Raw genomic sequence first — 22892 nt, forward strand, 5'->3', positions numbered from 1 at the left:
GGCCAGGCAGGACACATCTGTACATGGGCCAAAAGTAGTAGCTCTTAGTATTTCGATTGTAGTTTCAAAATAATTAATAAAAATAAATAAAAATAAAGACTTTACCTGCATTAGTTCTGTTTTGTTGTTGCTCTGGTGTCTGGGCTTGAGATGAAAAACTATATTGCTGATATCCATTAGAATTTAGATACTGGGAGCTGGGACTCCGCCTGCATTCCCGAATACTAGAGAATGTTTGAGAATGAGGAATGCTTCGCTGGAGAGGAGAGCACCGACTGAGTCGCGGCTGAGGTGGTGGTAATAGATCAAAGTCTTCGTCATCATCTTCAACGCTGTAGCGGTCCGATTCCTGATCGCTATTGGCACATGATATTTTCTTTGCAGAGTATAGAGAAAGGCTAGAGCGATGTCTTGATACTGAACTGCATGTGGAGGTAGATGCAAAATCTTGCCTGAGGCCTGCACAAAGGTAAACAGCTTTCAGGTAATCAGCCTTTTCAAACTTCACACCAAAACTATTTGCATACAGTAGGTCATGTTTCTAGGATTCCTGCATAGTACGTATGACCAGGGGTAGATTGAACCAGCATCACTTTATTAGTTTTTACAAAATCTTAAAGCAGAATTAACACTAGAAATATTAAATGACAATAGTACTTTTCTTCTTCTAGGACCCCCTTAGTCTGTGCTGTGAGGAACTCTGATGAACAAAAGACCCAATGTACAGAGCTGTCTGCAGATAAGTGTACCCTTATCTGTATTAGACTACCACTGAATCTACACTAGAATCTTACAGTAACAACTGCCGCTGGGACTTACAAATGATTTACTGTAACTTCAGTGGGCTGAAGCTGCTAAATGAGGTTTAATGGATTTCATATACTGGAGAAGACCCACAACCACGCTCTTTACACCTTTAAAGTTGACAGCGATTTTCTAAAATGTCCATCATTAATTGTAAGTGGTTATATGTATATATCCCTTTGGCAGGTGGAATGTGTGAATAAACCACTGGACTGCTGCTTTATATGTGCACACATTAGCAAATTATATATTTCACAACAATGAGACAGTAACGAAATCGCTTACTTTCTTCCTGTAATCGTGCCATGATCTGGACATCAGTAAGGTCTTGTAGTTTGTACCCCATAGAGATTGAGTCATCTTCCAGCTCCGACGTGCTGAGTTCACTGTCTATTGAAGACTGTCGGCTTATAGGAGTACTTTTCAAATTGTAACCTAAAATAAATAAATAATATCTGTATATATACATCTTACTTATGTATTTACTGTATGTATGACCTGTGTGACAAACACAGACTTCAAAAAATAAAAAGAAACAAGTAAAGCAGTTTTTGTTACAATTTTGATGCACTAGTGGATCACAGGACCATCTCCAGTTTTGGCTATATTATTCTGGGGCAGGTAATTCTATAGAACTCAGCCAAAGAAATATTGATAGATTTGGGGCACTTGAGGTTTAGTTGCAATTTAGTTTAAAACGCCAACCTAATGTATCTTAAACAGATTATATGGGAAATTTATTTAAGAATATTTCAATCACATTTGTGTTCCATAACTTTTAGAACAGTATCAGAAAAAAAAAAAAAGTGTCCTTTACTCTTTTGCCTTTTGAATAAGGACTTATCTGACAACTCTTTTCCTTTTCCTCCTATTCCCTTATAAAGAAAGGTATAAACACACCCTTTACTGTCAGAGCTGCATCATTAGGCTCTTACAGGCACTTGTGCTTAAGTCATTGATTTAAGGTCAACACAACGGAAAAGTAACCACAAAAGTGGCTAACTACTGTATGGTACTTTGTGTGGAAGTAAAGATTTGTCTGGCGACACATCTAAAAACCAATATTGTCCATTAATGCATTTTGTTCTCTACATTTTAATATATAGAGAATCAGCTCAGTTTAGTGCTCTATAACGAGATCAGACTTACTGAAGAACCGGATACAAATCTTGAAAGGAAGTGTAAATATTGTGTGTACCTATATATAAAACGCAGTAAACAACATTCAGTAATAAAATTAATTATTATTTATTTTTTTTAAAAGATGGAAAAATTATGAAATCTTGTCATTCTACAGATGTGTCCTCATACACTGTGGCTACAGTCGCTCCAAACAGGCCATCTCGGAGAGGCAGGTCCTGGGCGACTGGACTGCGCCGAGAGCCTTTCGGTTTAAATGTGCATCAAAATAAAACTGGAAACAAAAAAAACCTACTTATACCCCTTTCAGACATCTCGAGAATCCCGGGAATTTGGCCTGCCTCGGCCAAATTCCCGGGTACCCGAGTCTGTCTGAAAGGTGCCTACCCGGGAACATGTTCCCGGGTAGCCGCCCCTGCAATCGACCAGGGTTTTTCCCGGAAAGTCCCGGGAAATTACCCTGCTTCTGTCTGAATGGTACTACCCGGGAATTTACTACTCCCGGGCAGCACCAAGCAGCTTTTGCATGTAGCTGACAGCGCAGGGCGTCCTATAGGACGCTCAGCGCTGCTGCTTTGAGCAGACAGTGCAGGGCGTCCTATAGGACGCTCAGCGCTGCTGCTCACCACCCCCAGCACCGGCTGGCTGTGCCACAGAGGGCCGCCCGCACTCCCCCTGGACCACCAGGGAATTAAAATAAATGTTAAAAAAATTATAATAAAAAAAATAAACTGCATTACGATTGGCCAGCTTTTGGCTGGGAGGAGCAGACGGCAGAGAAGAGGCAGGTAAGCAGGAAAACCCTGCTCTTGTCTGAAAGGGGTCTACCTGGGAATTTCCCGGGTAGACACTGTAGTGTGAAAGGGGGGTCTCGACCAAATACCCGGGAATTTGCACAGGAGAAATTCCCGGGTCTGAGCAGGAAATTTCCCGGGTTGTATGTCTGAAAGGGGTATTAGCTAGATTACACTTATCAATTTGATGTAGGCCTATAACATTTGTGTATGTGTGTGCGACAGAGTCTGAGGGGTCCATTTACTAAGCAGTGTTAGGAGACAGTGAAAAGTGATAAGGTGCCAGCCAATCAGCTCCCAACGGTCATCTCACAGACAGTATTTGAAAAATGACAGTTGGGAGCTGATTGGCTGGCACCTTATCACTTTCCACGCTGTCTCCTAACACTGCTTAGTAAATAGACCCCTGAACTTGTATACCAAGTGCAACAATGCAGCGACCGTAGCCTTTTCCTCATGCCAAGTTCCGTTGTGCTTCATCTGCGACTTTGTATGTGTTGAAAACTAATCCCTGTGAGGATAAAGTCGCAGACCAGCATCTCAAGACGATACGCTACACCTCTCAGAGCGGCTTAGTTGTGACGTATGGCATATTTGCACTAGGTGTATGTATTTGCCTATACCATGCAGTGACTACTCTCAAGGAAACAAAAAACACCTACTGTATGTCAGGAAGACAATGTTGTCTTAAAGTTCCCCTTTAAATGACTTAATGCAGAACAGAGTACCAGGCGTCCTGGCATCAGGAACTGTAACATTGCGGAGGTTCTCATGCACAAAAGGATTAAAAAAAAAAACAAGTCCACGTGAAGGAGCTCTGTTGGGCCTAACTACCTAAATCTATAAAATAAGTAACCATAAGACCACACAAACCAGACAAACTCTCACCTCCATGGCTGTATCTTACCATGTCAGGAATTGGAGATCATTGTACTTTTAGAACTTAAAATGGAAACAGTTGGAATTAACATATGCCCTCATTACTTCAATGTGTATGGGCGTGTTCATGTTGGTACATACCTACCAATATCCTAATTTTTGAGACCTCCAATGTTGGAAGGTATGTTATGTAAGGTGCTGCTCTCAACAAGAAGATACAAGCATAAGGATAGCTGTCCTATATTGATATATAGTTAAGGAAATAATAAAAACACATGTGGTATTTAGATTTTTAACAATGTTTTGGGGTTTCAAAAGAAATCATGTGTGAGTGAATCCCTTTACATTTTCATATAGGAAACAAGATCCCTATTCTTACACATTTTTGGGCTATTAAAGAACACATCAGATTGGCCTAGTTCATCATGAACCTTTTGGTTTTAAAGTTTAGCAAATTATTTAAAAATGGTTGAATAGTTGACCTTGCCTGTGAATAATAATTAAACTATTATGACTAAATGCATTGCTGTATAGCATATGAAGTGTGCAGCCCTAGCATAAGTTATTACAGACAGACGCTATGTACCATTTAACCTTCACTATAGTACGCTCATCTCAGTTATATCAATGTTGTGTTTTTAAAGAACTATCAATAATCCTAAACAAAACAAGGAGCATGGAAAAATAGTCTATTCCTGCACATATGTAGAGCCACACACATTTCAAGATGCATCCACCTCCAAATTAGCAGCATATGCGCCTGTTTACAAGACATCATCAATGTGTATTTCCACCTGCCATACACAGGGTGCAAAGCAGTGCTCAAGGTTTGTCGGTATGCAACGGTATGGCATACCGGCACTTCAAGCAATTAAGAATTTTTTTTTTTCCTCCAATTGTAAAGGAGAGTGGACTGTGGACTGCGCGGGTCTTCGCCCGCTAAGTCAGACCCCTAAGCCAGCCGCAGTGTGTATTTATGCTGCTGGCTCAGTGAAAACGCTGGGCTGTCAGTCACTGAGCCGCTGCCCGACCATTCGCCTGCCCATCCGCCCACGTGTGCTGTCCGTCCCCCGCTGAAAGTCTGGAGGACTGGGAGTGTTGCTCTGTAGATAAATCCCCTGCCCACTTGCCAGTGTCTGGTGGGTGTCCGCCCGCAGCCTGCAGTCTTGTGCCTGCGTGTGCAGAGTGTACCATCGCCGCCCGCGTTGCCGGGTGCCTGCTCCTGCCGGAAGGTCTCTGCAGCAGCATCCATTATACGCTGCATGTGCAGAGTCCTGCATTGGCCATTTATGTGTGCCCATCCCCCGCTGGTTTCTGGGATAGCCTGGTCAGGCAGGAGTCACAGCCTGACACCCACAGGACTCACAGCCCCTCATACTGGCCTCCACGGTGAGGGGGGGGAGATTGTCAGCTGGCTGAAGGAGCCCTGAAGTCTGGTTCCACTGCAGGGGGCAACCTCCCCCCTCCCTAGCACAGCTGTTGGTGCCACTGCACTTCTCCGTGCTTCACTCCTCTGGATGGATCCCTCAGCCAGCCTTCTCCCCAGCTATGTGATGTGACAGCAGCAAGCAGTGAGTAATACAGGATTTCAGTTGTAGTGTGTACCCTACCTCCCCTGTGTGCCTTGCTACCCCGTGTGCATGCCTCGCTACCCGTTTGCCTCAGGGTTGGGTACAGGATGCCAGCGCTTGAGATCCCAGCGGTCAAAATCCCAACGCCAGCAGCCCAGCAGGGTTAGGATACAGACACCTGTTCATAGGTATCCTAACCATCCCCCTCTTCCTTTCCTCCCTCCCCAGGGTCTAACTCTAACCTACCTCCCATGTGCCTAAACTTAACCTCCCCTCCCAGCAACCTAAATCTAACCCTCCCCTAACCCAGCTACTTATCTTCGGGATTCCGGCGCCGGTAACTGGCATCCCCTTTGACAGGATATAAACAGTACCCTGTGCCTCATTACACCTGTGCACCCCACAACATTTTCCTATAGGTGCCTATGTGAGCGTGTTTTGTTTCTCCTGCAGACTGTGTCTTTCTTTATTTTCCTCTTGATGCTATTGGGGGCAATTCAATTAAGTGTGATGTTGAATAGCGCCGGGAACTTGGTCCTAAGTGTACAAGCAGATATCCACGATGCAGTTTTTCAGTTTAGTGAGACGCTGTCAGCGTCCCAACAGGCACTTTATTTTGAAAATGCCGGTTAGCAAGCCTAAACACCTGGCTCAAGGCGCGCTAACCGGCGTCTCCCAACTAAGTGCCGGGAGCAGGGAAAATAATTGAATAGCTGTGGGAACTCCTTTTTTGAGTGGACACAATCCTCATGGCACGTAGCCAAGCCCCTCATGTGTGATCACACCCATTTTTGTCTGCACGCGCACACATTGGGCGGAATTCAATTGTTTTCGCGGCCCGCATCTCCCATCTAAAGTGACAGGAGTTCCCGGGCCGCTATGCAATTGTTCCAGATTTTTGTGCTGATCGCGCCCAAAGTGGTCGGGTTTAGCCGCGTAAAGCAGCTAAACCCGACCCAAGTGCTGGGCGCGATCGCGAAAAGTGATGTTTGGGCGCCCAAACATGTCACTTTTCGCACATTTCAGCTCTCACCCGCCTGGGGCTGCGAGCTGAAATGTAGCGCTGGCAGCTGATCGTGCCCGACAGGAGCAAGAATTGAATAGCTCCGTCGGCCGCGATGGGGGCAGGAATCAATTGAATTCCGCCCATTAAGTCTCAATACCCCCACTTCAACCACTGGTGCAAAGGATAAGCCTCCTGACAGGTGTATATGTATGTGTGGTTCTGCAAGTCTGTAGGATCCACATTTGTGGAAACATGCCTTTGCTGTACTCCGCATACATAAAACCCTTTCCTATCCCAACATGCCTCTCTAGACGCAGGCTGATGCAAATGACAAAAGCACAAAAGTGTGCCTAGACACTTTGGCCAATTACAAGCAGATTCCTAAAAGGTTTTGTTTCATAACAGGGTAACCATGCTGTCAGATATGCATGGAAAACAGTGTTCTAAATACAGATGGACATACAGTAGTGGATTGCTTCACGCATACAGAGAGCAGCTATTTTAGAAGTCATTCATTATCAACAAAATAAAATGTGTTGCTAAATAATTGCATCTGCCTTACAGTTTGTTTACAAGATCTTACTTATTATCTACTGTACTATAATTCCTTGCTAAACAATAAACAGTCTGCACTGTAAAGTCATAGATGTACTGCAGACACTAAAAGTGTCACCAATCAGCAGCTGAAAACAACGGGATAAAAAAATTAAAAAAAAAGGGAAGCATAAAAAATTTGCACTGCAGAAAAGTATAGTATAAAAAGTAGAACTTAAACCACAAAAACAATAAATAAATAAATAATGCAAATGAAAAAAGCTAAATTTGGAATAAAAACCCACAACATTTTTGATACAAAATTAAAAAATATATATATAAGTTGTAGGTTTACCTGTCCTTTCTGGTGTTAGTATTGCTTTAGTTGGGGTTTTAAGGACGCTGGGAGAATTAAAGCCGTTGCAATATGGAGTGAGTCTCGCAACTGGACTATATGGAAAAGACATGGAAACAGGAGTGGAAAAGAGACTCCTCCAGCGACCAGCTAAATATAAAAAGGAACAAGAATTACTGATTAGTATTTGTTTTAACACATTACCTAAAATAAGACATAGATCAGGATAAAAAATTAAAAAAAAAAAAAAAAAGGTTAGTACCATCACCTTTCGCTTGTACTAGCATATATATGACAGTTGTGCCAATTGTTGTACACATTTGTTCCACTGAAGACACTTGTAGAGTAGTCAGACACATGAACAATAGAAAGCATATGTAAACTTTGCAGTTCATTTACATTCTAATAAATACAGAAGCAGGTTATCCTGCATATGTATGGGGAACAACGCTTTCAGATTAATGGTGCTTTTTGGTTCCATACTAAACGATAATAATTACCCGGTACTAGTCCCACCACCAATTGACAAATTACACTAGGAGAGAGCAACACAGCAAGAGGCACAAAACACAGTATGTGCCTCATTGTTCAGCAACTTGTGCCTCATTGTGCAGACAGTGTAAAACCTACCTATAGTGTAACATGCTTCATTGTGTAAAACCTACCTATAGTGTAACATGCTTCAAGTGTATCTGTATTTATAAACACAATTGGAGAACACAAATCCTAAACATACATAAAACAACTTACAAGAGGTGCATCAGTGGCACTCTACTTAGAAAACAAAAAAGGTATAAAAAGGACTGAATCAAAGACAAAATAGTTTCACAGAAGTTTAAAACATGAATATTTTTTTAACATTGAATTAAGTTCTGTATACCTGGAGATAGATATATAGATATCTATCTAAGAAATGGAGAACTGATGCTCGTGAGATAATCTGTTTTTTTTTTTTTTTTACTGCTAATAATGCTCACGTACATAAGGGTTAAAATATGCAGGCATATGGCTATTGTTGTGCTCAGGTCACCACAGAGTCAGACAGTTTTTGGACCATGCCAGGTGCTGGCAATCCCAAGGGGAATCTTTGAGACGATGGATGAGGATGCCGTCACATGTTACAAGCCACGCCCTATGTAGTGTTCATTCTAGCACCCTGCACCTGTCATAACTCGTGCAGTTCCTCTTTCCTAGAGAGAGCCAGAGCATCAAGTCAATCTCAGTTCTCTGAACCTAAGTGTTTCCTGTGTGCTGCACTTCTGATTTATGGACATTACACTATTGATACTTTATTAACTAAGCGTCACCTGTGGGAGTGCGGATATAAGTCGTTCCCAGCAATTTCCCAATCACCTTTGAAAAAGTCACATGTCCATTATGACGAAAAAAGTGTTAGATAGGACACTTGAATTTAAATGCTCTTTTACCAAGCCCTGCCTGATCATTACTTGTAATGGCTACCGCTGGAAACCACTGAGCTGGTTTGATACTCGCAGTGGATAACCATAGGATCCTACACCAGGAGGCTTTAATAACAAGCAGGATAATTATACTTACTTGCACTGCCGTTCTGTCCACTATATGCCAGTAACGGGGTCCGTGAGTGTAACTGCGGCAGGCCATTAAATGAGGGCCGTGAGTGTAATTGCTGCATGATGCATGGCATTGCTGCACAGAGTGGGAACATAAATCGGTCACCCACATGCACTTTGTCTGACTACTGATGCTCCTCATCAGCCACCCACAGAGGTGATCCCCCTCCCTCCCCCTAACGCTCACTTCCTGTATATCACTCTGCGAGGGTCTCCGTGACCTGCATGATTGCAGTGCGATCGCAGAGCCGCTTTCACGCACTGCGATGCATGCGCAATGGCAAACAATCGCTCGATCTGCGCGAAAATTGCATTCCATCTCGGAATCAGGCCCAGTGTTTGTTGAAAGTCTTAAACAACCCTAAGCACCATACTTGCCTACTTTTGAAAAAGCATTTCAGGGAGATTGTGAAAGCAGCACCTATGAGCGGGTGTTACAGTGAGCGTGTCCTAAACCTGATTTACATCCAAATGTAAACCAGCCCAAAAGCAGTTAGTAAGATCTATTTGTTGATGAAAACACACTAATATTTTTCAGAAATTCATAAGGATCATAGGCCCTCATTCAGAGCCGTACGCTCTGAGCAGAGCGCACGCTCTGCATGAGGGCCGGGCTCCTTTTTCATGGAGCGTCCTCCTGGACGCTCGTATAGCTGTGGGTCACCACCCACAGGCTATACGAGCGTGCATTTTGATGGCCGCGATGGTCGTGACCATCGCGACCATCGAAATTGCGAGCCGGAGCCTGCGGTTGAGGTTTTCAACCGCAAGCTCCGGAGTGATTTTGGCTCTATCAGAGCCAAAATCACTCCCACTGACATCACTAGTGATGTCAGTGGGCCGGCTTCTGACGGGAGGCGTTCCCGTGGGAACGCCCCCGTCAGGGAGGCACGCCCCCGGCACGCCCACCAAAGGGGGCGTGCTGTCAATCAACATTGACAGCACGCCCCCTTTGATCTGACACAACGAGCGAAGGAAAGTCCTTCGCTCGTCGTGTCTGGCGCATGCGCACGACGGAGCTCCCTCCGTCGTGCGCATGCTCAGTGCAGACCATCGACCCACTTGCGAGCGTACAGCCGCTCGCGAGTGGGTCTGAATCAGGCCCATTGTGCCTTATAATAACCAATGCAAGGAAATTACACTAATGATCCCATTTGAATGTATATCTCTCTGTTTTTTAATATAACAGCTTCATAATGGGGGTAAGGTGCAATCAGGGAGATTGCTAGGCTCTTCAGGGAGACAGGGAGATTGCTACTATTTCAGAGAGTCTCCCTGACAATGAGGGAGAGTTGGCAAGTAGTACCTTTGTGCTAGTAATGAGTACTTCATTGATGCGTTTACAGGTTTGATCAGTAAATCCATCTGGATATACAGAGCTGTAGTTTTGAAATACAGTTCCTCTTTCCTGCCTGGGGTGTCGCTCTCTGCTCTGGTGCTTCTAGCAAACTCTGGTCTGTTTCTCAGCAGTTTGTTGCATCAGCTGATGTGCTAGAACTACCAGAGCAGAGAGTGACACTCCAGGCAGGAAAGAGGAACTGCATGGATCGTGACAGGTGCGGGGTGCTAGAATCAATACTACCTATGCGTTTCTTCACTAGATGGACTTAGTCAGAGGGTGTGGCACAACCTAGTCATCGACCTCTTAATATACTGGCTGAGTCTCATTTGCATATATCATATAGAATTATATTTAAGAACACACTGCTCAGGAAGGGGTCTATTCGTAAAATCTATTTTGGATCGAGTTTGCTTAATTTACACCCATGATTTTAATAATTTAATCGTGATTATAATCACAATTCTTGATAAATTTCGATGTTGTATTCTCATCTGTTTAAAGTACTTGCGAGTTTGGCCGATGGTGTGTTTATTTCTATATGTGCATTCACCAGTGTTTGCATTTAGTACATTTCCGAGTTTTAAAAAATGGCGAGACACACCTGTGAATGCATTCTTGGATCAACACAATACTTAGTAAATTTTCCCCTTAGTGCGACCGGGATTGCCTGCGCTTGGCGTGGTCCGGAACCATCTGACTGTGTGGTAACCTGAGCACAACAGTAGCTATATTCCTGCTTATTTTAACCCTGATGTATGTGAGCATTATTAGAAGTAAATTTTTTTCATATATTATCTGACAAGTGTGCACTCTCCATTTCGTTCATGTTTGCAGATTTTGTGTCCTTTGGTTAAGGCAATTGGATTGAGCTGCACTGCTTTTAAAATGAATATAAAGCTGGAATTGGACAATTTGATGAACTTTGCGTAATACCAGAAACAAGTATTTTGTATAAAATCTCTCGTAAACGGATCACATACCCTCATAATGTCCTGAACTAATCACAGCTACAGATATCATTACTTGCATGCAGACCCGCCAAGAGCAGCGGCAGGCCCGGGTAACAGGGGGCATGGCCTAATCACGGGAGGTGTGGCCACGCTGATATTTGTTATCAGTGGGCACCCGGCTCCCTTCCTGCAGCAGCAGCCGAAAGCCGGAGATCATTCTTGAGTTCTGGCTCCCGCAGAGAGCACTATGGGAGGGACGTCATGACGTCTCTCCCATAGATCCTTGGTGGAGCCGCGGTCTTACTGTACGGCAGCAGACGCAGGAGCGGGGCCTAAGGTAAGTATTGGGTCTGTATTTTAATCGTTTTTTTTTCCAGAAGGGAGGCATGGCTATAGGGGGGATTACTATAGGGGGCTTTACTACTGGGGGCATTACTACTGGAGGCACTAATAATGGGGCATTACAACTGTGGGAACTACTATAGGGGGCATTACTTTGGGCACTACTGTAGGGGGCATTACTACTGTGGGCACAACTATTGGGGGCATTACCAATGGGGGCATTAACACTGTGGGCATTACCATTGTGGCACTACTAATGAGGGCACTGCATGGGGGGCACCACTACCGGGGCCATTGTGTAAGGGGCACCACTGCTGTGAGCATTCTAGAAGGGGCACCACTGCTGTGAACATTGTATTAGGGGCAGAACTACTGTGGATATTGTATTTAGGGGCACTACTGTGGGCCTTGTGTATAAGGGGCACTACTTTGGGCATTGTGTAAAAGGGGCACCACTGTGTCATAACATGAATAAGGGACTAATGTGTGGCGTAATTTGAATTGGGGATACTGTATTATAAAGGGAATTACTATTGTCGAAGCCGGTTTAAAATTAAATCTGCACGACGCCATTTTGTGAATGGCAATGAGACGCCATTTTGCGACTGGCCGCCCAGCGCCATTTTAGTGAATCTTGCCCATTAGAAGTACATAAGGCGATGCTATTATTTAGCATCGTGCGATTCCCACGCAATAGAAAGATGTTAAAAGTCCTCATCATATAAATACAGACAGTCACTAAAACATATAAAATGATCAACCCTGCAAAACACGTACCATGGTGTACTCCACAAACACGTAGTCGCACAACGCTAACTAGTGTCTTTTCTCAATACCCCAATACTTACACACTGCACACTTACATTAAAGTGTAATATTCAAGGTTTATTCAATATTAGTAATGTTGTGAAATAAATGTTATTTGATATCTAAGGTTTAGTACATGGTAAGCAGACTGTGTTTGGTGTCGTTCTGATCCACTGTGTCTTTGCAGATTTCCGGTATCATCGGTGAGAAGATCGCAACATGTGCCTGAAAACTAAGGACCATAGAGAGTTAAACTTTAAAATGTACTCTATAATGTAATCAGCTTAGATTTATTATGCAGCGGGAAAAAGGACACAAAGGGCTGTTGGAGGCTGGATTGTGTCCATACGAACTGACCTATGAACTTTACTGTAACAGAAGAACCATGTAGAAGAACCAATGGAATCATGCCAAACTGTTCTACTGTATTGCCTAATGCCAAACTGTTCTATTGTATTGCCTATCTCTGCTAGAGTATATATGCATGCTCTCTGAAACTGGATGCTAGTCTTCTTCCTTTGCTGTTGACGGAGGTTTCTACTTTGATGCCGGGATCTGGGTCTTTTTGTGCTTTGGAACCACAAGCAAAGTCTGAAAGCAATTATTTCTTGTGCGACTCATAACGCTAAACAGCGACAATTATTTTACAGTGTATAGGTAAGTAGGAATCGATAGGTAGGAATCGATACTGTGTGTGGCACAATGTATTATACAGGGCATTACTGATGTGGCATAATGTATTATACAGGGCATTATTGTGTGTGGCATAATGTATTATACAGGTTCTTACTGCGTATGGCATAATGTGTTATAAAGGGCATTACTGTGTAAGGCGCATTACTGCACAGGGCAGTTATTCGCCACGAGGGGAAAGCTTGGGGGAAGCCAGCACCTTCATAAGTGCTGGGAATGCTCCACAGTATGATGAATTGGGGGTGTTCCGCAAGGACACGCCCCCTTTCCGAAGCAGGAACGCCATCTAGGAGGTCGCAACTGTAAACTTTCGCCCTGAGCTCCACAATGTCTAGAACCGGCCCTGCATACACATTTACCGAAAGTTTGGATCTCGCCACGCTTCGGGCTCGGTGGCTCACTACAAGGTTATATTCCCCCTCTATACCCACATGGGTGGTAGGGAATGACGCTGGACACTGGGAATGACGTGGACACTGGGAATGACACCAGGGTCCTCTCCATGAAGGGGATTTAGACATTACCATGATGGATAATAATATTAATGAGTGTAGGACACTAGGGTTCTCTCTGCAGCAAGTCCGTAAAGTACCAAATAGAAATGGGATGATCAAGAAACAAGAAAACTAGATACAAGTCTTTGCAGTGCAAATTATGAACTTTTTTTGTATTGAATGATTATGGAAATATAAAAAGGAAACTAGGATTTGTAATTGATTATTTTCCTTGAAATTTAGGCATCATGCATTCATGGTGTATACATGTGAATATAGATATGGCTTTGTTATCCAGAATGCTTGGCACTAAAGTTTTTCGAGATCAGGGGGTTTTTTTTATTTATTTTTTTAATTTCCATAATCCAGGAGTATCCATAGATAGTATAAAATAAAGTCCCTGGTAAGCGTCTGTCTGTTTATTCGGGCTAATCTCAAGAATCTCTGGACAGATTTTGATGCAGTTTTCACTACTCTATAGAGCAGGAGCAGCCAGACTTTTGAACTTGGTGATCTACTTGTCCTTTATGCAGTTCCCCCTGTAGTGGTGCCCCTCATGCAATGCCGCCTGTATTAGAGCCCTTTATGCAGTGCCCCCTCCCAGTGTAGAGCAGGCTCCACTCCCCTGTGCAGTATTTACCTATCTTCACGCTGGGCACCGCTCCACGTCGCCAGTGCTCGCGCTGCCGTTGGCTGGATCTAACTAGATCCAGCAGGCGTGCAGGCTCCTCACATCGCGGGTGAAGTCATGACGTCAACCGCGCACTGCATCACTGGAAATGCTAGCCTCTAAAGCTTCTTTAGCCTCCGATTGCTTCAGACACCAGCGTTCCCAGTTGCTGTAGCAATCTACCTGTGGGAGCTCTACTTTTTTTCTCCAGAAAAATTAATGTAAGCCCTGTTTACTGATACAAAATTTCAGTTTTTTTCCTTTTTTTACCATTCCTATTTCGAAAAACGATTCTTTAATTTCAAGCGAGCCCATTTCCCGGTAAGAGTCTGCTTTGGCATGACAATAAATAAAGTACAGGGACAGACACAGGGCTGGAGTTGATCTAAGCGGAGACTGTTTTTCTCATGGACAACTTTACGTGGCCCTATTGCGTGTCACGTCAAAACCAAGGACCTCATTCAGAGTCGGTCGTTGCGGCCGCACGGTCGTACACCACGGATGTTCGCTAAACTGCGCATGCCTAAAGTTCACAATGCGCGTGCGCAAACTAGCTGCTATGATCAGAAATTTCTCTCTCCTTGAACACAGCCTGGTAGGTAGTTTGAGTGACAGAATGAGGCGTTTGTGGGTGGTAACAGGGGAAGGTGCTTGAAAACGGGGGAGTGGAGATCCGAACGCAGGCGTGCCTAATAATGCGAACGGCGTTTTATGGGAGTGCATAATTAACAAAGTAGTGTCATGGCAACGTGACATGGGTGGTTTGTACACTGACCTGATCGTAATGCTTAAGAGAGGGTATGGTCAACCTTAAGCTCTACGACCAGTTCCGATGGTCTCGATTAATCCTTATATGGCCGGAGATGACGTGTAATGCGTACAAGAAGGTGGCGTATTTTTTGTCTTACGGCCGCATCCTCCCCTTGGTCGGCCAGCTAACGATCCGATCTTAAGGATGCAACTTGCGAGTGCATCATTTGCATATCCGGCCCCTTTTCCCTTACGACCGTGCGGCCGCAACGACCGACTCTGAATGAGGTCCCAAATATTTTTCATGTTGATGTCAGGAGGAAAAATGACCAATGTTGTCTACAAGACAATCGCCATTTAAGGATTTCTACATACTACCCCTGGTATAAGATATTTGTTTAACTATGATCCTCACAGTGATCTTATTTCAGTGTAAAAGATCCAATTACTGAGCAGTTACAACAAGTGCATTTCACTTGAGTCTGAACACTTTATTCATGGTTAGTGTATACTATGCTTTGGGTGGTAACCAGTGGCGTCTGCAGCACAGTCCAAGATTCAAATAGGGGAGCCGCACCAACTGCCTTTTCAAACACCGGCCGAGACTCACTGGCAGTTGGTGTGGCTCCCCTATTTGAATCTTGGACTGTGTTGCAGCCCCACCTCTGGAACCGCCACTGGTGGTAACAGAACAATCTATGGCCAATCATATCAGGATGCTGGCAGCAGACAAATTATTGTAGAAAAAGAAAGACAGGCATATGAGATGCCTTCTGTCAAAATTTAAACTACTAGAATGTGTCAGACTACATATAGAAGCAAAAGGTTAAAAATTTAATGGTTGTCCCCTTTTTATAGTCCGATTTGGGTAGTCCTATTGCAGTTAACGGTGGAGTTTTGGGGTGGAGGTGCTGGCTTATAACAGAGATTTCCTGGTTGAGAGTTCTCTTGCCTCTTTAGAAGAAGTCATAGGCTAGCATGCAGCTACCAATGGTGTAGTGTGGTTAGAAAGAGGAGAGACAACAGAAGGCCGAAACATGAACCAGTTACTGAAGAAACCTTAAACCAGTAATCTACTGCCAACCAGATCTGTGATACATACAAATGGTTATTGTGCTTTTTGTATACCCTAAGGGGCGATTCAATTTAGAGCGATGCTGAACAGCCCTGAAAAAGAGTTCCTTGAGCTATTCAATTCACCACGCTGTTAAGTTCAACTACAACTACTGAGGTGCGAGCGGAAATCCGGCTTAAGTGCGATGCGGTTTTCCCGCTTAGCGTGACGGTAACAGCCTCAAGGCCAGCACTTTAGTCGATGAATGCTGGTTGGCATGACTAAACACCCACAGTAACCAGCATTCTCCGACTTAAGTGGTTCGAGTTGGATTTAGCGCAGTGAATTGAACAGGTCTGGGAAATCCTTCCTGGGCCTATTGAGCATCGCGCAGCATTGGATCGCCCCCTATGTAATAAAGTGATACACTAAATTCACTATACTCAGGGCCATAGCTCCACCACCTGAACATGTGACATAATTAGGTCTACGAGGAGGCGGGCTGCTGGTTCCAAGGGGAAGCGACAGTCTATGTAGTATACCACCCAGTATACCAAATACATGTGCCATGGGGCAGCGATGGTACCACCCCTTATCCCCTTTACGGCAGCACCACTCTCCCACCCTTAGTTATGGTCCTGACTATTCTCCTGATACAAAACAGCCAAATATATTTGACTTTGCATATTCTAAAATGGTTATTGTGTGGTTTGCTAATGAAATACATTGTGTGCTATTAGCATGCCCTTCTCTAGTTGCTTGCTATTTACAAAAATATCTATTAATTGATTGTAAATCTCACTATGCTTAAAGAGATGCAGACTACAAGAAAGAATTATCCAACATATATCATTTAAAATTACCCTATATTCAATTTCACACTGCATATTAAAATGGGATATTGATCATTCTCTGTTAAAACTAGTTTAAAATACATTTAGGGGGGAATTCAATTAGCCCCGAAGGCAGCCCACAGGCTGCACTTAACGAAGATTAAATAGCCTGCTTTTGGTGCCGCAACCTTGTTAACGCATAGGTCCATGAACTTATCACGGATTCGGTGTGTTAATTTAACAAGCATTAACAGGGTGCCAGGGTGAAAAAGGGGCTGGAATTTTTTGACGTGTTAGGAACACTTACATAATAGGGAACAAAGAAAAAAATGGTATTGCATTAATTTAGTGCAGAGAACCAAGAGGTTTTATTGGTCTCATGTTTTATGCCCTGGAGGTTGTAGATGTTGAAATGGGAGAGATCTCTAATCTTGGAGGATGCCAAAAATATCTTCTTTAATGATCTGAATCAGCTACTGTACTGAAGTTACTCTTAAGTACGTTTGGTGTTTAGAAATTAAATTGTGCCAGTGCCACCATATCTTTATATTACCCATAGGAATCATCACATGCTGAAACTCAATCTAGACATCATTCAAGACTTGGGGGCCTATTCATCAACACTAAATAACGTTTTTAAGGACATTTTCCTTAAATAACGTTATTTTGGTATTCATGAACAGACTTAACACAGGAGATATCACAGATTTCTCCTTGCTAAGTTCCCCTGCGTTAATTTCCACACTCCCCATACATTAGTATGGGGATGTGGAAATTGTGGTATTCATCAAATTCCAAAAATGATAAATTTTCGGAATTTGATGCAGTTACTATTCGCCACTGTGAGGTGGCGAATAGCAGAATCCACTTACCTGTATCAGCGTGTGCAGGTCCCCCGACGAGTCCCTCCGGCGCTCTGCTCCGTCCTCAGGCTCCGGAGGTTGGTCGGACATGTGTGCTCCCCAGCAGAGCACAAGAAAGTTTAGAAAAAGAAAAAAAAAATAATTTTTTTTTGTAATCTGTCATGTGGTCTGCTGGGAAACCACATGACAGACCAGCAGGACGGAGCCGGAGGCTGCTGCGCGGACAGGTAAGTGTGTGGGGGGGGGGGGGGGTGTACGAAACTTAACGCATCTGTAGGCAGTGCTGCGCATGCGCTGGTTTTACAGATGTAACAGCGCATGCGCAGCACTGTTTCCAGACGCGATAAGGTAGTGTAGGCAGGGAAAAGTATCTATTTCCCAAAAAGCTGTCATCGCAAAAATGACAGCTTTTCGGAATAGATACTTATGGAGAGGTGGAATGATGAATTCCACCTATAATTAGCTAGAATTCCATGAGAGTTCTAAAGCTAATTATCTCCAGAGAATTTTAATGTTTAATGAATAGGCCCCTTGGTACAATAACAAAGGATGTAAACAAAACAATCTTTGTGATAGGACCAGCTTGGGCTCTAAAGTAGGTTAGATCTCTTTCTGGTGGCATGCTTATGTCAGTAATCACAAAATGCATCTGTGAACAAAGCTTTAGGTAGCACAAGCATAAGGAGATATATATATCTATCCTACATAACCTTTTTATCTATCTCCCTTCTTACAGTATACACATCACATTTTATTTTCTTTCTTCAATTTCACATCCTCCTGACCCTAGGCCACCTTTCCAGTGTGACTGGATCATACAGCTCACCAAGAACCTCTCCAAACGGGCTGGACCAATTTGCAATATGTAGCACCTATCCTTGTGTATCAACACCTAATTCCCTATAGATTGTAAGCTTGCGAGCAGGGCCCTCTTACCTTTATGTCTGTCTCTTACAACCCAGTCTTGTTCTATTAATGTGGTTTCAAATTGTAAAGCGCTATAGAATATGCTGAGCTATATAAGAAATTGTTACTAAAATAAATAAATAATAAAATATGTCACTGGTTACTTCAGTAAATCGCAGCTTAACACTGAATTAGAACCCACAAAATGTGGCTAAATTTAAAGGGGGAGCTAAAGCCACTACTTTACATTGATATATATCAGTAGTTTTCATCTCCAATCCTCAAATACACCCAACAGTTTATGTTTTCGGGATTCTTGAGGAATATTTTGCTTTATAAAGTAATCATTCCACCTGCATGTATAAGTTGAAAAACTGATATCTATGAAAGAGTTGGATACGGGATGCCGGCACTCGGGATCCAGGTGGTCAGAATCCCATCAGGGTTAAAATACAGACAGTTAAGCTGACCACACACCAGACCAACTTACATCCAACAGCCAACTAGTTGATTGGTTAGAATGAAAATCTGGTAAGATATGAAAGCAAATGACAATCAGCAATACGCTCCCAAATGCCGGAAAATTAACAAAAACTTGTTTGTTAAATGTTTGATCTAAACTATTTGTTCAAACTTGTCTGAATGACCATTTATCTGTTTTCTGGCATTTCCCTCTCTAGTGCCTACCCCTAACCTTCCCCACCCTAGAAGGGCCGGATTAAGGGGGGGGGGGGGTGACAGGGGAGGTCATAAAAGGGGGGCCCCCCACACAGCGGAGCCCCCACACTAGAGCACATTGGAAGGGTGGGGGTTCTGTGTACCTAGAAATCCCCCGACGGACCAATTCCCCCCTTCACCGTAATCTGAGCCAAAACAAGCCCCGCCCCCATATCAGCCACAAATCGCAGAATTACGACGCGAGGGGACGGGGCCTAATTATGTGAGGTGCCCATCCCCATTAGCAATCTACAGCGTACAGATGTAAGTGTGCCTGTGTAGTGTGTGTGTTACACATTACCTGTATATGCAATAGCGTGTGTATGTATATATTTGTTTATACTTTATATGAGTATGTTAGATATAATATATATGTTTGCTACATACAGCGGGTAAAATAAGTATTGAACACAACATTTTTATCAGTAAATAATAATATTTGTAATGGGGCTATTATAAACTACAAAATTTCATTACATCCCTTCGTGTGGGATGCTTACGCCGAAATCCCGACATAAGTCAGAATCCTGAGGCCGACATCCCGACGGCAAGTAGTGGGGTGAGGATTAGGCACTAGGGTGAGAGGATAGGCACTAGGGGGCTGGGCCGGATTAATGCTTGTAAGGGGCCCTTGGGCAACTAAGTTGTGGGGCGCCCCACCAAGCCACATGGAACCTACTCCTCTCCACCCCACGTGTGTTTTAAACACAAACATAGCTAGATCTATCTATCTATATCGGGTAAAATAAGTATTGAACACATCAACATTTTTCTCAGTAAATATATTTGTAATGGGGCTATAGTAACAAAATTTTCACCAAATATCAGCAACAACCCATACAATCCACACATGCAAAGAATTCAAACCATAGATGTTCATAAATGAAGTTATGTGTATTAATGTGAAATGACAGAGAAAAAAAATGTTGAACACATGAAGAAAGGCATGGAAAGCCAAGACACTAGTTGAAATCTATTAGTAATTAGAAAGCAATCACGCCCCTTGTCAGTGCAAATTAATATAAGCCGACTCAGTCCCAACTGATGGCCTATAAAAAAAAAGGTTTCTCATTACCAAGGTATCACACAAGAAACATCTCATCATGGGTAAAACCAAAGCTCTCTCAAGACCTTTGCAACATTATTGTTGCAAAAAATACTGATGGCATTGGTTTCCGAAGGATTTTCTAAACTTCTGAATGTTCCAGTGAGCACTGTTGGGGCCATAATCCGGAAGTGGAAAGAAGATCATTTCACCATAAGCCGGCCACGACCAGGTGCTCCTCGCAAGATTTCTGACAGAGGAGTGAAAACAATGAGAAGAGTTGTCCAAAGAGCCACTTCTGGAGAGCTTCAGAAAACCTGGCATTAGCAGGTACAATTGTTTCAAAGAAAAAGTAATGCACTCAACCCCCATGGCCTGTATGCACGCTCACCACGCAAGACTCCATTGCTGAAGAAAAAGAATGTTGAAGGTCGTTTAAAGTTTGCTGCACAACATTTGGACAAGCCTGTGAAATACTGGGAGAATGTAGGGGATCATTCAGACCCGCTCGTGAGCGTCAGTATGCTCGCAAGCGGGTCGATGTTCCCCACTGCGCATGCGCACGACGGAGGGAGCTCCGTCGTGCGCATGCGCGAGACCCGGGGAGCGACGGGCTCTCCATCGCTCCGGGTCTCGCACCAAAGGGGGCGTGCTGTTAATGTCGATTGACAGCACGCCCCCTTTGGGGGGTGTGTCTGCCAGACGGAGGCGTTCCCATGGGAACGCCTACCGTCTGAAGCCGGCCCCACTGACATCACTAGTGATGTCAGTGGGAGTGATTTTGGCTCTGATAGAGCCAAAATCACTCCAGGGCTTGTGGCAGGGAGACCCTACCGCAGGGTCTCTGTCGCAAATCCCATGGTCGCGATGGTCAAGACCATCGCGACCATCTTTTTGGCCACTCGCATATGCTGTGGGTGGTCACCCACAGCTATACGAGCGGCCAGGAGGCCGCTCCATTTTCATGGAGGAGGGCCCTGATTCAGAGCGAGCGCTCTGGTCAGAGCGTTCAGCTCTGAATCAGGCCCATAGTCTGGTCAGATGAGACCAAAATTGAACTCTTTGGATGCCCTAATACACACCATGTTTGGAGGAGAAATGGCACTGCACATCACCCCCAAAACACCATACCAACAGTGAGGTTTGGAGGTGTGAACATCATGGTGTGGTGCTGTTTTTCAGCATACTTCATATGATTGGAGGAAGGATGAATGGAAAAATGTACCGAGACATTCTTGATAAAAATCTGCCGCCATCTACCAGGTTGCTGAAGATGAAACGAGGATGGCCATTTCAACAAGACAATGATCCCAAACACACAGCCAAGGACACTCAATTAGTTTGAGGGAGAGAAAATAAAGCTGCTAGAATGACCCAGCCAATCACCTGACTTGAATCCAATTGAAAATTTATGGAAAGGACTAAAGATCAGAGGCCCGCGGAACCTTCAAGATTTGAAGACTGTGTGTGGAAGAATGGGCCAAAATCACACCTGAGCAATGCATGCGACTAGTTTCTCCATACAGGAGGCACCTTGAAGCGGTCAGTACCAACAAAGGCTTTTGTATGAAGTATTAAAAAAATTTCAGTAAGCGTATTCAATACTTTTTTCCTGTGGCATTTAACATTATTACACAATTTAATTTATGAACATCCATGGTTTGATTTCTTTGCATGTGTGGATTGCATTTTTTTTTTTTTATTCCAGTTTCTCATTTTGCAGCATTGTATACAGGACATTGGAGAGATGTTAAAGCCTTGGGGAGAGATGTACTAAGCTCTGGTAAGTGATAAAGTGGAGAGTGATAAACGACCAACCAATCAGCTCCCAACTGTCATGTTACAGGCTGTGTTTGAAAAATTACAGTTGGGAGCTGGTGGTTTAGCACTCTCCAGTTTATCACTTTTCAGAGCTTAGTATATCTGGCCCATGGAGAGATAAAAGTGGAGTAGTTGCCAAAAGCAACCGAACAGCTTCTTTATCTAGCACAACCCCCCTCCCCCATAGACTGCAATGGGCGAATGCCGGCCGCACTTAGTCGCGACTCGATGAGAGCTTCGCTATGCGTGTGCCCGTGCGCACACATCGCTCCAACGATGTATCCGGCTACATCTGTATGCTTTCTATCATTTTTCATTGAAATTAAAAATGCACATATATGCCATATGAAGCATTTTAAAAGCACATTTTTATTGGGCATAGTAATAGATCTTTGTTATTTAATATGCATTTGATTTTTAGAGAGTACAAAGCAATTTTTTATTTTTTTTTTTAACACAGGTTTTTGGGCAAAAAATTATCGCATCCAATTTTTCTCAATTGGACAGCACGAGAAACAGGAGCATGCATAGCCGCAGTAATCATAAATTGGTCGCGATACCCACATTAATTTTTGCGCCAAATTGAATATGCCCCTTATAAAAATGTATTGGTTGCTTTGGGTAAGTGCTCCACTTTATCTCTCTAAGGGCTCTATTTATTAACATTATTTTTACTAAAATAAAGTGAAAAAGGGTGTTTTCACACCCTTTTCACATTATTTTAGTATCACCTATAGTTATTACAGGGCAATTGGAGTAGAATTCATAAAATTCTACACCAACCCCTAAGTATCACTTATTTTTAGTAAGCAGATCGCATTTCCCATAATTGTAGTGGGAAATGTGATCCAACCAAAGTTACAAAAAATAAATTGTAAGAAAATACCAGGGAAAGCCCTGTGATAATAACGCCACCTGGAGGTGGCATTA

At 43.5% G+C, this 22892-nt stretch overlaps 1 protein-coding gene across 2 annotated transcripts in view; it reads right to left on the minus strand.

The window, feature by feature from the left end:
* The window catches only part of SLAIN1 (SLAIN family member 1), a 62622-nt gene that overhangs the window by 26192 nt on the left and 13538 nt on the right, over positions 1 to 22892 (minus strand). The window contains exons 3-5 of one of the 2 annotated variants that reach the window (XM_088457239.1): positions 7084 to 7233; positions 1090 to 1239; positions 106 to 459 (exon numbers count right to left, since the gene is read on the minus strand). In XM_088457239.1, the coding sequence (XP_088313365.1) occupies positions 106 to 459; positions 1090 to 1239; positions 7084 to 7233 (654 nt within the window). The remainder of the gene's footprint in view (positions 1 to 105; positions 460 to 1089; positions 1240 to 7083; positions 7234 to 22892) is intronic. The other variant, XM_088457249.1, reaches the window with a different exon arrangement.

The sequence above is a fragment of the Taudactylus pleione genome, unplaced genomic scaffold (assembly GCF_031769625.1).
Source record: "Taudactylus pleione unplaced genomic scaffold, aTauple2 ptg000041l, whole genome shotgun sequence".
Lineage (NCBI taxonomy): Eukaryota > Metazoa > Chordata > Amphibia > Anura > Myobatrachidae > Taudactylus > Taudactylus pleione.